General features: G+C 40.8%; 1 protein-coding gene across 10 annotated transcripts in view; it reads left to right on the top strand.

The window, feature by feature from the left end:
- Positions 1–15,558, top strand: part of Eip93F (Ecdysone-induced protein 93F) — a 77,004-nt gene that overhangs the window by 50,692 nt on the left and 10,754 nt on the right. For all 10 annotated transcript variants that reach the window (XM_089256604.1, XM_030391153.2, XM_089256607.1 and 7 more), the window contains exons 3-5: positions 9,182–9,436; positions 9,502–9,740; positions 9,826–10,316. In XM_089256604.1, coding sequence (XP_089112730.1) covers positions 9,182–9,436; positions 9,502–9,740; positions 9,826–10,316 — 985 coding nt within the window. The remainder of the gene's footprint in view (positions 1–9,181; positions 9,437–9,501; positions 9,741–9,825; positions 10,317–15,558) is intronic.

The raw sequence follows: 15,558 nt of genomic DNA, 5'->3' as shown, positions 1-15,558 counted from the left end.
TATATATATATATTCTAAGTATATAGAAAATTCACGTATACAAATCGTGCGCTTTCGTTGGAAGTGACAAGAAATGCATTCTTAAGTAATTGAAAATTAATGCAAACTGAACGCGAAGCCGAAGCACACGAAATTCCCTTTTTGACTGCGAGCTGCGCTGCGTTCGGTATAAATTATTTATATAATTACTTGATCTCGTACAATATTCAAATCGTGTGTTCGGGTGCGATGAAAACGGATTAGAGGAATACGAAATCAAGTTGGGGCTTCACATCGAATTGATGAGATTTGAATGTATGCAGAGGACAGAGAGAGAGAGAGAGTAGGCAAAAGATGGAAAGAGAGGTAGGGGGCTAGAGAGACAGAAATAGAGTGGGAGCGAGAAAAGAAACGAGTGAAGATATAAGGATATGCGTGGGAGGGATGGATATATGCATATATGAAGAAGCCATAGAGAGGGCAGACAAGAGATAGAGTGAAAGAGATGGAGAGGGAGAGATAGAGAGAGAGAGAGAGAGGGAAAAAGTGGGGAAGGAAGGGAAGAGTCGAGTGAGAGGATGATAGAGAGAGAGACAGAGATAAGGAGATAAACAGAGCGAGAGAGACAGATACAGAGGCAAAAGAAACAGAAAATTAGAGAGCAAACAAGACAAAATTAAGAAATAGGAAAGAAAGTAAAATGGAAACAGTGAGAATCTATGAAAATTGTCCTTTATGCAGATATAAATATATATGAAAAATCCCATAAATTAATAACCATTATTATTATTTTTAAAATATATATTTTACCCCATTGAAAAGCTGCAAAACATTCCCAAGCGCTTCCCAAAATTCCGACTCAATAAGTAAGCCGTTCGATTATGCAGCTTTCAATTGAGTTAAATGAACGATTGCATAACTCGATTTGCATTTGAGCGCGTCAGTGAAAAAAAAATGATGGGTATGACTGACAATTGGCTCCTTGGCAGGACGCAGGACGTATCCACAAATCACGGACAATCACAATCAGTGAAGCCCCCAACAAACGAGACGAGCAAACGAGTAAAAAAGCACGCGAAAAAAATCCCCCTCAGATAGGAGCTACATGCATGGCAGTTGCCTGCCGCGCCAGGATAACACTCACATACGAGGTGTTGCCATATTGTGGCAGCTGTACGCGTGTGTGTGCGTGTGTGTGTAAACAGCAGCCGCGAAAAAATTGGCTGCTGCTAGCAGTTTTTTTTTCGCGTCACGTTGGCTCCAATGCAATCAAGTGGACGCTGCATCAAGCGAGCAACAAAAAATGGCGATGGTTGCTGCTGTTGCTGTTGCTGCTGCTGCTGTTGCTTTTGTTGCTTGTTTGCGCGTCGCGCCTAGAGTACGTCAGTCTGGGTCCGTGACGGGCCCGGGCGAGGCCTAAAAGGATTAAGGCGATCTGTGCGCAATCCGCGCAATTATCCTTTCATTGCATTGGCCGAGGGTGCAGTTGCCGCCGCTGTCGCCGTCGTTCGCGTTGCCAGCAGCAATTAGTTGCATCACTCAACACTCTTTTTTGCTGGCACTTCTCTGTTTCGCTTCCTTTTTTTGTTGTTTTGGGCAGTTGACTTTTGGCTACATGTGCCTGGCTGGCTTTTCGTTGCGGGCATTGTTCATGCGGCGTATACGCAACGCTTGCTCTGCACTCATACGGCAATCATTTTTATGAAGTTTCTGTTGCCTTTTTTTCGGACCCGGAGTGTGCTGTGCTCTGCTGTGCTGTGGCCAGAGCCGCTACGTGTCCATTTGAAGTGCACACTTAAGTGGCCCTAATTGGTTTCACACACACGCACACACACACACACTGCCGCCGCAGCAACAAGTGGAGCTGGCATTTTTGGGGTAACTCAGCTTGGCCAGTTAGACTGCTGTCAAAAACAAGGCTTCTATTAACTAGCTAAACGAGCAGTTAGTGTGTAGATGTGTGTGTGTGTGTGTGTGTGTACGTGTGTGTGTTAGTTTGTCTATAGCTCTGTCTGCAGCTTCAATTCACTTTGCCGACGACAGCAAACCCATTCATGTCCGTGTCGAGTGCACAACTGTTGAGTGTGCCAGACGACAACAACAACAACAACAACAACTCTTTGACTAAAGAACGAACAAAATTTAAATGTGCTCTCATGAAAAATAGTTTACTGCCACTTGTTGGCTTCGCTGAACTCGAACAGCAGCCAGGCAGCATTTCAATTGAAATACCAGCTGTTGCTGTTGCTGTTGTTGTTGCTCTTGTTGTTGTTGTCATCATTTGCTCGTTGTTCGTGCCATTTGGCGTTTAGTGTGGCAGCCAGCCAGTGTAAGCCAAAAATCCATTCATTGTAAATTCAGCTAAATCCATGAATAAAATTTTGCAGCCAGTCTGGCTGGCTGTCTGGCTGTCTGGCAGCCTCATCTGTTGCCCTAGCCTCGTTTTATTGCACACAAATGCTCTCGCTCTCACTCAGCGCTCTCTCTATCTGACTCGCTCTCCCTCCCACTCTCCGGCCAAATTGAATTTCCGAATTCAATGAATGAATTGTTTTAGCTTTTGTTTAGTTATTTAGCCAGCGGATGTGGCGTGCGCTTTTTCTGTTGCATACTTTCAGGCTGCCTGTTGCATGCAGCCTCACCGCACACACATGCACACCTATATACATATATATGTGCATATATATATATATAAATAACACGTATAGCGCCTGTTGCCTTTGCCATTTTAATGTCCTACTCTGTCGCTCTGTTGGCTGCCCAATCTCTTATTTGGCTCTTTGCTCTTGGCAATTGTTTAGTTTTTGTTGCTCCTACTCCTCCTTCTCCTGCTGCTGCTGCTGCTGCTGCTGATGTTGCTGTTGCACATTTTATTGCGCTCTGGTTTAGCAGAAATGCGGAAATTGCATTTCTCTGCATTTTACATTTCAATAAATTTGAAGCCAGCTGCTCTTCGCCTTTGCGTTTTATGTCGTCATTTCAGCATGACTCTATTTTTTATATATATAAAAAATTTATATATATATAAAATATAACAATAATAAATTCCTCTTTTTTTCTGTTTTGTTGTTCTATTTTTGTTTTGCGGAAAATTTATTTGGCCATCTTGGCTGGTTTATAACGCTATTAAATTGGCTCCCAGCTAACTGAATGACAGTTTATGTAGGAATGTTGATGTAACTAAAGAAAATTGGTTAAATGGAAATTAGATTGCGCTGCACTAGCAATGGCGGATGAATGCATCCGCCGAGCAGAGGTGCTGCTAGATAAGTTAAATTTCCGCCGAGGAGAGGAAATAAAATATAAAATGCAAATAAAAAAGAGGAAGGGAAGCCCTAAAGCTCAGAACATTTTTAAGTTGTTTATTTATTATTTTCTGTGTGGGAATTTTCGGCTAGAAAGAGTAGAGAGATGCTGATGTGACTGGGCAGGGATAAAGTTGATAATCTATTCAATTTGCTGTATCTTTTTTGTTGATTAAAAATGAGCAAGTAATATGCAGACTTCAGCATGTTTAGATATACATATAATAAATATAAGAAATTTATTTTAGCTTAGTTTTATATGTTACACTAATTTTCGTTTATTGCAGCACCTTTTGAAATCCCTTTCTATAAAAAAAAAAAAACACTTTGTCTACTTATAAATTTGGTCAGATTACAAAAAAAATAAATTAGTCCTAAAACTCTGTATTTATTCCATATATATATATACATTATTTCCTCTTCCCTTATTGTCTTAGTCACATCACTCATATTCCTCAACTAAATATTTAATGCAATTAAACCGAAAACGTTGTCAATTTCTGACAATTTCATTGCTGAACGTTGATGGGATAACAGCGGCATGGAAATAGAAATTGTGCAATTGCCTAATTGTCCATCAATCATCAATCTCACACTTGCAATTAGCGCAGGACAGACCGCCCCCAACCCCCACGCCATTTTGACTAACTGCATAAAATTGTTCTAAGCGCTGCTCAACAATTACAGCACTTAAGAGTTGTGTTTTTTTGTTTTTGGTCGAGCTGCAGTTGGCAATTTTAGCCAATTTCCTTTCGTAAACGACTCCAAAAAGTGAGCCCACCAATTGAAACGGCGCTGGCCAAACATGCAATCAAATGCAATCGAACGAGACTTCACACACAGCTGTGCACACATGCACACACGCACACTCGTACACATTTGAAATTTGGCCGAAAAACGGATGGCTGGCCAATCAAAATGCATGCGGGCCCAAAAGTGCATGCGAAAGCGCATTAGAGTGAGACAACGATAGCGCCGAAACATACATTTCCAAAACGAGGGACTCCCACACCGAGGCCAGCAACAACAACAACAGCAACAACAACCACAGGCAGACGAGCTTGCCAAAGCCGAGCGACGGCCGAATGCAAACGCACACGAGACGAAGCCGGGTCGGGCCGAGCAGGGCAATCGAATTTATTTGCTGCTTCTAATTTTCCATATGCCCACAGCGACAACAACGATGACGACGACAATTTCTATGCCAGAGTGACACACAAAAAAAGGTTCTAAGCACACCGATGCAACTGCAGCTGTGTTGTTGTTGTTGTTGCTGTTGTTGTCAGTATGTAAATTGCCAAGTCTTCTTCGGCTGTTTTTTTTTTAAGTTTCGTTTCGTTTTTGTTTTTGTTTTTTAAGGCACGTTTTAGCTGTGCAGTTTTGCAAGGGTTGCATCCCCGTAGACCTATGTGTATGCGTGTGTGTGTGTGTGTGACTAGTTTTAGCTGCGTATGTCCTTGCATTTTGTGCAATTCATTTACATTTCAACGCTGCCGCTTTGCATTCCCTTGCGAGTTGGACAATTCGGCCAAAAGCGTTTTAAGTCACACACAAGCAAACTTGTCACGTGTTACACACACACACACACACACACACACACGCACACATATAAAGAGAGAGAGTCGCATGTCCTTTTCATTGCACACAACATTTAACAAGCCCCTCGAATCGTCACGTCGCGTCGCTCGCAGTTCACAGTTCGCCCGTTTACCGTTAACCGTTTTCAGTAGTTCCTCTTTCAGCTGCATTCATTTGGGTACCGTTCGTTGTTGTTGTTGCTTTTAACGAAACTCATTTCTTTGGCGACTCACTTTTGGCTTTTGAAACTTTTTGTATTATTCGGATTTTATCGCTCACTCACTCGCTCGCTCTCCCTCTCTCTCTCTCTCTCTCGCTCACTCACTCTCTGTCTCTGTCCTGCTGCTGGTAACTAATTTGTTGTTGTGGCAGGACATGTGACGCCAAGGGAACATTAAAAGCTATGACGGTGTCCTTTAACTAACTAACTGCCACCGCCGCCTCCACCCGCCGCCGCAATTGTTGCAAGTACGTTGACATCCGACATTACTCAAAATGCTCGGCAAAATGCAATGGCGTGTTAACTGCAGCCAAAATAGCAAATGCAACAGCAACAACAACAATAACAACAACAGGCAGAGCAAAACATTCTAAAATTATTTGTTTGTTTATTTTGGGCATGCAGTAAATTGGCTTTTAGCCTATTTATATTCAACTATCAAAGCACTATTCGATTTTATTATTAAAATAAATGTACATATATGTATGTATGTATGTAAATAGCAGCACAATTATGTAAGGAATCTTAAGTAAAAATATATAAAATAAAAATATATTCATAATTCTTCATTAAATATATTTACGCTCTTAACTGAACTAAAAAAAATTTTTTTAAAATATATAAAAAAATTATATGACTTATTTTTTATTCAAATTAATTTTAGAATCTTAAATTGATAAAAAATAATACTTGGGAATTTTTTATTTTATTATTATTTATTTTTATATACATAAAATCAGTCAAGAATAATTTTATAAACAGTTCTTCAAAAGAAAAAAAAAAAAAAAAACACACATTCCTGTTTTACATATAACTAAAATATGTACCTATACATTTACCTTAATCATTAAAAAAAATTCACAAAAATGTTTTATTAGAATACTTGTACATAAAAAATTCTTGAAAATTTGTTTCTCATATATAATTTGAAAATTTTCTGTTATTTTGTCTCTATGTTATGTCATATGAACGCACGTGCGTAGAATTCCGCGCTCTTCTAGCGTGAGTCTATCAGCCGCATTGAGCATACGCCTCGTGGCACACGGCTCAGACGACGTAGACATATGGGCGAACGTCTCTCAGGTCTAATAATCTATATGCGCCACCTTTTGACATTTCATTATGGCACGCACTCGTATTACCAAACTAAACTAGAACGAATGGAGGAAAACAAAAACTAAGCAGAAGTAGAGGCGGAAAGAGAGGGAAGAACAAATCATGAGGCAAAAATGCAACCAAAAATAAAACCAAAACAACGCAGAGGCCGTAAAAAATGTCAGGTTGTCGCTGTCGACATGTCAGCAATGGCTGTAAGTTGACGCTGCGCCCCCTGCGGGGAGACGGGTCCGGGCGGCAGCACGTTGCATGCCACAAGAACAATGCAACACATAGGGAAAACAGTCGAGCCATTTTGTATCGATAGATATGCCATATACATACATACATACCTACATACATACATAATGTATATCATTACTGAAATTTGCTTATGTAACGCGCGTAACTGACATGCCCCCGCCCTCAAATTAAAAAGGATGTGCATTAACAAAAAATAAAAATGTAAAAAAACAACGAAAAAAAGACAACAACAAAAAAATGTTGTTTTTTTCTCTTGCTCTCTCTCTCTCTCTCTCTCTCTCTTTCTCTCTCTCTCTCTCTGTCGGCCTGCGTATGACTTTTGCATATGGCCATGCGGAAAGGTAGCGCCTATGTATGCGTATATTATACATATGTACATATAAATTACGTATACATAAGGGTTTATCTACCAAAGACACACACACACATGTACGCATATATATATGCATACATGTACATATGCGAGTATGAGCCATATAATGTGTACATTAATCGATAATTGCATTTTTTTTCGTGCATTTCTTTTGCCAGTTTTCATGGGTTGGCGGCCTGTCTCTCATGGCACATGGCATTTCCATACATGCATGTGTGTGTGTGTGTGTGTGTGCCGCTTTTTAAATGAGTTTGCGTGTTTAATTGGTATTTTCTTCCACTTTTTCATTTCGTTTTTTTTTTTTGTGAACTGCTCGTACGTCTCAGCTTAACAAACTTCATATTAATCATACGCCCCGTGTCGCTGCTGACGTGCTTAAAGGACAGCATAAACAGGCATTTAAAACAGCGCCCAACTTTGATTCCACGCACTTTCCCTCTCTACAATGTTTCATCCTTTTTTTTCGTAGTATTTGATGCGCTGTTAGTTTTAGGGCGCCCGCAAGCCGCAAACTGCAAGCCACAGCGCGAGCAAACAAACAAAGCGACAGATAGACTGACAGACAGAGATAGTCAGGCGAGGCAGGCAGGCGAGCCAGCTGACAAGTTGCCTTGAATAGACACTGTCTGTATGTATGTATGTGCACACGTGTGCGTCTGTGCGCCTATCGACGTCTACAGCAGAGGGTTACAAGAAAGCAAAAAAAAAAAAAAAAAACTAAATAAGGAAAGAGGAACGCAGCAAAAAAAAAAAATCTATTTAGCATACATTCAGGCGCTTGCTTGGCATAATGTGAACGCTACTCTGGCAGACGCTGGCAGCATTGAAATAACGGCTCAGCATACGCAATGTGTGTCGCCTAACCACACACACACACACACACACACACGCACGCACGCACACATGCCTCTGGGTAGGCAGACATTTTGTGCGTGCGTGCAACGCATTGTATGCAACCGCGCTGCAGCGAGCAACCCTTGGAATTTCGCTTGCATGTGTGAGTGTGCGTGCGTGTGTGTGTGCGTTCGAGCTGGCTGCACTTTAAAGTTGTGAGTTTCGTAAGTCTCGCGCGTGCATTCACCTCGATTTTTGTTTTTTTTTTTTGCGCCTTTTTTTTTTTTTTGGTGCGTGCGACGTCAACGTTGTACCAGCAACAGCGGCAGCAACCCCTGTAGCACGGCGACGACGACCCTGTTTATTTGAGCGCCTCAAAAATGCAACGACAACAACCTCGAGGACAACAACAAACTGCAGTTGCAATACAATTTGAACGCTGAAAAGTTTGAACATGCCGTTCTACTTATGCGCCGCAGCAGCAGTTGCCGCCGTTGCCGTTGCTGTTGCTGTTGTAGTTGCTGTTGCTAATGCAGTTGTTGCGGCGCCTGTGGCCCACTTGAGCAGCATACGCAACGCAACGCAACGCAACGCAACGCAACGCACCGCACGCATGGCACGCACTTTTGCGCAATCAGGACGCGCCAGCGACAAGGACATGACTGGCCTGCTGTCGTCGGTGGGGGGGCAAACAAATTTCGCTCAACTTCCGGTTTAACAATATGGCAAAATAGAAGAAGAAGAAGCAGCAGCAGCAACGTTGCAACGTTTTGTACATGCAAATGCTTGCAACAAAACTGCTACAAAATGTGGCACCAAAATTGCAGCATTTGTTGAGCTCGCCTCACTCACTTGCACTCCACCCCTCGCCTCTCTCTCTCCCTCTCACTCTCTGCGCCTAGCTCGATATTTAATTCGCATTTCGTGTGAGTTGACGCGTAACCTTTTTGCCTCATATAAAAGCGGCAAAGTTTTCTTTTTGTTTTTTTTTCCACAATTTGTTTTTTTTTTTCTTTTTTGCTTTTTGCTGCACGCATGCCCGGCATTTCGAGTGGGCTATGCATTTTGCATTAAATTGCATAACTTTTGTGGCAATTAGACGGCATTGGCAAGGATATGCAAGGATATGCAAGGAAATGCAGTTCGCCTATGCAAACAACGAATGCGAATCTATCAATTTGCCAGCCATGGCGTATACGTAATGATACGCATACGCAGCGTGCGCCAGGGCCAACAATTCTCTCGGCTATTTCATTTGATTTTTTATTGCTGGCCTACCATACAATCAAGTAATTTATGTCTGCACAAATTCCCAAGCTCGAATACAGGCAAAAAAAAAACAGGAAACAAATTGAAATAGGCAAATAGAAAAATAGGCAAATTATAAAGAAATAGAAAAAGAAAAAGAATGTAATAACCTATGCAGCTTATGCATAATTTAGCTACCTCAGGCGGCACCACTTATATTCTATGAACGTTCCACAATAACCAATTGTTCTCTATATATATCTCTCTCCCTCTCTGTCCTTGCAGGCTTAGAACGTGTCGCTGAGGAATTCATGGGTCGCAGGAAATGGAAACATTATCAAGAGCAATTGACGCGCAACCAATTGAATATCGCAGAGCAACAGCCCATATCAATAATAACGAGCGAGGAGACAGACGACAACAGCGAATACAAGGAGAGCCACTGCAAGCCACTGAGCCAACGCTTAGAGCAGCCCAACGGCCAGCCAATCAGCAGCAACAACAAGAGCAACGGCTTGTTGCAATTTGAAGGCGATTTTGGTATGTAAAGAAATGGTCGACTCTTGCTTAAGCCGAGACACAAACCAAATATTATTTTACCACAGACAACAACCACGATACATCACACGAGGAACACGACTCAAGTGCAACATCACGTAGCTCCGTCTCACCGACTCCACCGCCAGAACCCAACGATTGGACACCGTTTGATAAGTGCAATTTCTGTGTTAACGGTCGCTTGCTAACGGTTAACGCCAAAGGCGAATTGGTGGCCGAAACAACGGCCAGCAGCAACAGCAACAGCAACATCACCAACAACAACTACAGCACAACTGTGCATCAGGTTAGCTCTCTCCCACTCTCACACTCGATTGCTAAGTTCTGACAACATAAAATTATCGTATACTTAACGCAACTTTCCCATGCAGCACGACAGCGACAGCAACTCGAGCGTATCGCTGCACAACAGCAACACAAATACCAACAGCAAGCATAGAGCACGCAACAACAACAACTACAACAATAACAACAACAACATAGCCACAGTGTCATCGGCCACGAGCTCCGTAGAACTGTATAAGCTGCTCACGCAGCAAACAGCCAAGATGACATCAATGGAATCAATGGCCGCCAAGCTGGCCCAATTCACAATGATGGCCGACATCAATTTGATGAACACGCTGGCCAATCAACAACATGCCAACTCCGTAACACCAACTACCTCGGAAGTAGCCGCCGCCGCTGCTGCCGCCGCCGCCGCAGCCGCTGCCGCTGCCGCTGCATCTGCCTCTGCCTCTGCCGTACCCAGTCCCACACTCAAGGAAGCACTGCACAGTCCACACAATGCCGACGCGCCGCTGGACCTAAGCAGCAAGCCATCGCCGAACTCGTCGATCAGCGGTGATATCAAGACAGCCAGGTGAGTCTCAATTCCAATAGAGATATACGATTATATACTTGCTTATGTACTTGAATATATAGTAAATATATTATATGAATCGCTCATTGCGCATATGTGAAAATAAACATGAAAATGCAACACATTAAAAAACAAAACGAAAGTAAAAAAAAAATAAATAAATAAATAATTAGTCCAAATTTAAATGCTCTATAATAAACTTAAAATAATAATAAAAAAAAAAAACTGTTGAAAAAAAAACATGTAACGAATGCAAACTAATTAAATAATTAATAATTAAATACTCTATATTTATTTTTTTTATTTTTTTTTATTTTATTTTATTTTATTATTATTCATGAAAATTCTTATAACAAAAAAAATTATAATGAAGTAATAAATTTAAAATATTTAAAATTTAAATTAAATTGCCGTATTAAATATAAAACACATAAAAAAAATAATGAAATAATTTACTAGTGTAATACAACTTAATAAAAATATAATAATAAAAAATTTCAACTATTCAGTAATCACTAATAATTTGAATTTAAGACCTTCACAATTTAACTTTAAAAATCATCAATTATAATCGCAATTCATAAATTAGAAATTTATTTTTATATTTAATAGGCAAACAGCAAAAAACTGAACTAAAAAAGAAATAAATTAATTAATAAAAAAATAATAAAATATATAAAAAATATTGCTAGGCTTAGAGATGAATATAATTTTTCAAAAATATTTTTAAAAATTTTAAAATATATTCAAAGAAAAAAATCAATAACTATATTGGTTTATACGCTATGAAAAATAATTTCAAAAATATATAAGATACAGTGATATATATAAAGATCACAAAAACTTGACTTAGATAAGAGCCTAATACTTATAGTTATCCTCTCAATAGCAATGACTATCCCAAACGAAACCTGACTTCTCCTGCTGCCAAAAGTCAGCTGGATATAAAAATCACGCATTTTCTCTGCGCATTGCTCTATCTGTGTATCAACAGATTTTTATCAACTCAGTTAAGCAATGCAAACAAGCTCCATAATAAATGCGACATGCCCAGCCTTAACTATATACGTATATATACATATATATAAAAAAAAAAAAGAAGAGAGGAATAAATTCAACATGAAACAAAAAAACAGAGAAAAAATGGTATTTCAGCAGACAATACATGAGATAATTGCACTTTGGGCACTGGCCCGCCTCTGACACTGCATTTATTGTAGCATACTTAATGGGGCGGTAGAGGCGAAGGCGGAGGCGATGGCGGTGGGCGGGACGACGGGTGGCCAACGGAAAGCTTTATTGTTGTGCGCCTATGTAAAAATCGTGCAATTACACATGCACGTGTGTGCATGTATGTGTGTGTGTGCCGTGTGTGTGTGTGTGCATGCACATTTAAGTAGGTGTGATGCGCATATGTGTGCATGTGTGTGTGTATGTTGTGTGTGTGTGTGCGCGTGGTTTGAGTGCGGTTTATGAAACGATGCCGAAAATTACACATACGCCCCATAGCACGCAGCCAGCGCTGCGTTGGCCACGCTTAATTACTGAGGCGGTGCAAGCTGTGGGCCGCATAAATTTGCATCAAATTTGAGCTGCCAAAAAAAGCGAGAGAGTAAAAAAATGTATACAAAATGTATTTCCAGCTGAGCTGTCTGTGTGTGTGTGAGTGAGTGCTTGTCTGTGTGTGTGTGCATCTTAACTCCTTTATATATTTTATGCCTGCTATTTTTTTAATTACTCTAAAATGTTCGGGAGCACCTAGGCTATTATTTATATATGTGTGTGTGTGTGTGTGTGCACTTCAGACGACAGAGACAAGGGGCATGCTGAGAACGTGTGCATAATTTTCCAGCACTTCCACAATTTTTGTCATTATTTTTTTTTTTTCTCTTCTTTTTTTTTTTTGGTTGTTTTTTTGTGGCGGCAGCGGCTGCTGCGGCTGCCACTTGAGCCGCAAAACACGAGTCCTTGTCTATTGTCTAAAGCATGGCCAAGTGTTTGTTAGCAGCTGCTGCTGCTGCCTTGCATCATCGTGCACCTATTTTAATTGTTGTAATAAAAAGCAACGAAAAAAGGGAATGCGAACAGGATGCGACGGCTGACAGGAACTGCAGCTGGCTAAAAGAAGAAGTCAAATGCCGCGCGCATTGACAAGCGCTCAATGGCTTTGGCCAAAACATGTCCAGCTCACACACACATAGATATATATAGTTGGCAAATGTATTGCCAGCAAGCAGCTCAGTTAAAAACACTTGAAATACAAAAGCCACTGACGCTGCAATTTTTTGGCGTTTATTACGGATTTTCTTTATACTATATATATATGTGCATATATATACATAGATATATATATATATATACTGTGCTGGCTGCTGTTGATGATGAGGCGGCGACATCGCCACTCCAAGTCAAGCGTCGACGTCGACGTCGCCGCTGGCAGCGGACGCAGCAGACAGAAAATGAGTGCATCATATCGATCGCTTTTTTTTCCCCACTGCGTTTTACATTTTTTTTGGTCTTTCTTCTTGCTACTTTTTTCTATGTAGCACTTGGGCTGAGGCGGTGGCGGGCGGCGGCAGGGGCGTGTTGTCGCTGTGTGTTTATATGTATTCATTATTTTTCGTTTACGAAAAATTCTCTGTGCACACACACACACACACACTCACAGACACAGACATGCACCGAAAAAAAGATTGTGAGCGTAATAACTGGCATAGACTGATGACGCCGGCAGCGGCAGCGACTGCGACAGCAGCAGCGACGTCGCTTTCCCCATTTGGCCCCAAAAAAATGGTGAAAAAGCGAAATAAAAAAGCTTAATGCGTGCACTTGCTATTGTTATAGTCGTTGTTGCTGTTGTTGTTGTTGCTGCTGCTGCTGCAGGCCAGCAATTTTTAACCGTTTTTTTTTATGACTCCCCAATCCCCCTGCCGCCCTTCTTGGCATATTTTTGTCATATTCCAATGACCGTTGGGCGTTCAGGTGGGTCGGCCTGGTTGACTGGCTTGGCTGGCTGGCTGGCTGGTTGGCCCGCCTGATTGCCGTTATATATGTTTGTATGCTATATGCGTGCGTGAATGAAATGTCGCTTAAATGAGCGAGATAGAAAAAAAAAACGCATACAAAAAAATTGCAGCAGCTGCAGAGGCCACGGCAGCGACGTCAGCAGAGCTGGCCGTAAAAAAAATGAGTGCATATCTTCCGAAAAAATGCAACTGCATGTGTATGCATGTATGCGAGCATGCTAGTGTGTGTGTGTGTGTGTGTGTGTATGTGGGTGGTTGTTTGCTGCGCACGCATCGAGTGCAAGGGGCAGGCAGGTTGGGCTGGGAGCCGCCTGCATTGGCAACAAAAACAAACATGCAATTGCATTCATACACAAATAAAAAAAAAGCACTCACACACACACACGCACACATGTAGTCACATGCACACATGCACTTGATGCATTTTTAACAAAATTGCATTCGACGTCGTCACACACACAACCACATACAGCCGAACATTCAACCCTGGAACGGGACACTGTGCCAGCCCACGCCCACTTCCGCCCACCCACTGGCCAAACCATGTTTTCGCTGGTGGCGTCCCGCCACAGACAAATTTAGCGGCCACGCAACAAAATGAAAAGACAACAGAAAAGCGAAAAAGCGAAAAACGAAGAAACGAATAACCGAAAAAGCGAGAAGCGAGAAGAAGAAAAAAGTGAAACGAAAAACTTTAATTAATTATGTACACAGACCGTAGCCAGACTGTAAAGAATATTTAACAGATGCTTAACTTTGGCTAAACTTCAAATTAACTCTCTAAATTATGAACGTAGCGAAATTACAGCAAAGGCAGGAGGAAAGTGCGAGCTTATACAAGTAAGGCTTCTCTATCAATCGCATTGAATATGAGCCGAAAGAAGTGAGGCAGCAGGAAGTTTAGATTGATTAGCTGGAACTTGCTTCAACCAGAACTGTAATAATAACAAGATTCTAAATTATGGAGTGCATATAATAAATAAATATAGAAATAAAATATATTCAAAATTAGGTTCAATATTTATTAGGTCAATACTTGACTAGGGAACATAATAGCATTTTTATACATTTAAGCAAAGGTTGTTACAATCAGATAGAATCCGGCCGAATCATTTGAGATATGTAGTATTTTCATTTAAAAGACAATCTAATATACCTCAATTGATTAAGCCTGCTTCCATCAAAAAGTGCTTTCATTGTTTATTGTTTATAAAAATAAAACTCCTTGAGAGTCAATACATTCCTGCATTAGTTTAAACCATTTGATGAAGCACTTTAGCCACTTAGAGTTGGAGATCCGCAAAACGAGCTACTTCAAGAAACTTTTCAAAGAAGCATAAGAAATCGCTAGATACTAAATCAGTGTTGCAAAGTGAATGAATCATTAATAAGATCATTTGACTGCTCAAAAACTCTCTTGTGGAAAGAGAGACGAGCATTGCTTTAATGAAAGATGATTCATTTGAATCCGTTGTTAATTTCCCTCATTATCTTCTAGCATCTCAATAACTCTCTAGCCTCAGCTGCATTAGCATATAGTTAAACTAGCTTATAGACCTACTAGGCATTACATAAATGCCAGCATTCACTGGGTCAATGAAAGAACTATATTACTAGTCAGGCACTGCTCTATTCAGCTTTAAATGCCATTAATATGACTGCAAAGCAAAGTCTCTCAATATTTCGATCATTTGCTAGATTATGGTATATATTAATAATTTTTATAAATTTTTGCTTTCGTTTGCTCTCGCATTGCCCGCGAGTCGAATGTAATTATGTATATACTTATGTTACCAATGCATTGTGCATTTCATGTATGTAAACGGATGCGAGGCAGGGGTGTGAGTGTGAGTGTGTGTGTGTTTGTGCTTGCACTGCTGTGTGTGTGTGTGTGTTGTGTATTTAAGGCATACAAAAGGTGTGGGATTCACCGACAAAAAATGCGATATGCGCATAAAAATGTCAGCAGCAACAACAACAACAGCAACAGCAGCAGCAGCAGTTGCAGCAGTTGCCGATGCAATTGCAGCAAGCGTCAAAATTGCAACAACAACAACAACAGCAACGAAATCCACGCAAAAATGCAACAAAAAATCAACCCTTTTCTTATTTTTTGGTGTTGCATGGCAGTTGCCGCTGCTGCCACAAATTAAAACAAAATGTCAGAAAAAAAAGGCGAAAAAAGAACGCAAAAATATAAAGCAAACGTGGTACGA

Source organism: Drosophila navojoa, chromosome 2 (assembly GCF_054131105.1).
Source record: "Drosophila navojoa isolate 15081-1374.11 chromosome 2, UAZ_NAV_1.0, whole genome shotgun sequence".
NCBI classification, from domain to species: Eukaryota; Metazoa; Arthropoda; class Insecta; order Diptera; family Drosophilidae; genus Drosophila; species Drosophila navojoa.
Note: the sequence above shows the minus strand (reverse complement) of the source record. Positions and strands in the feature narration are given on the sequence as shown.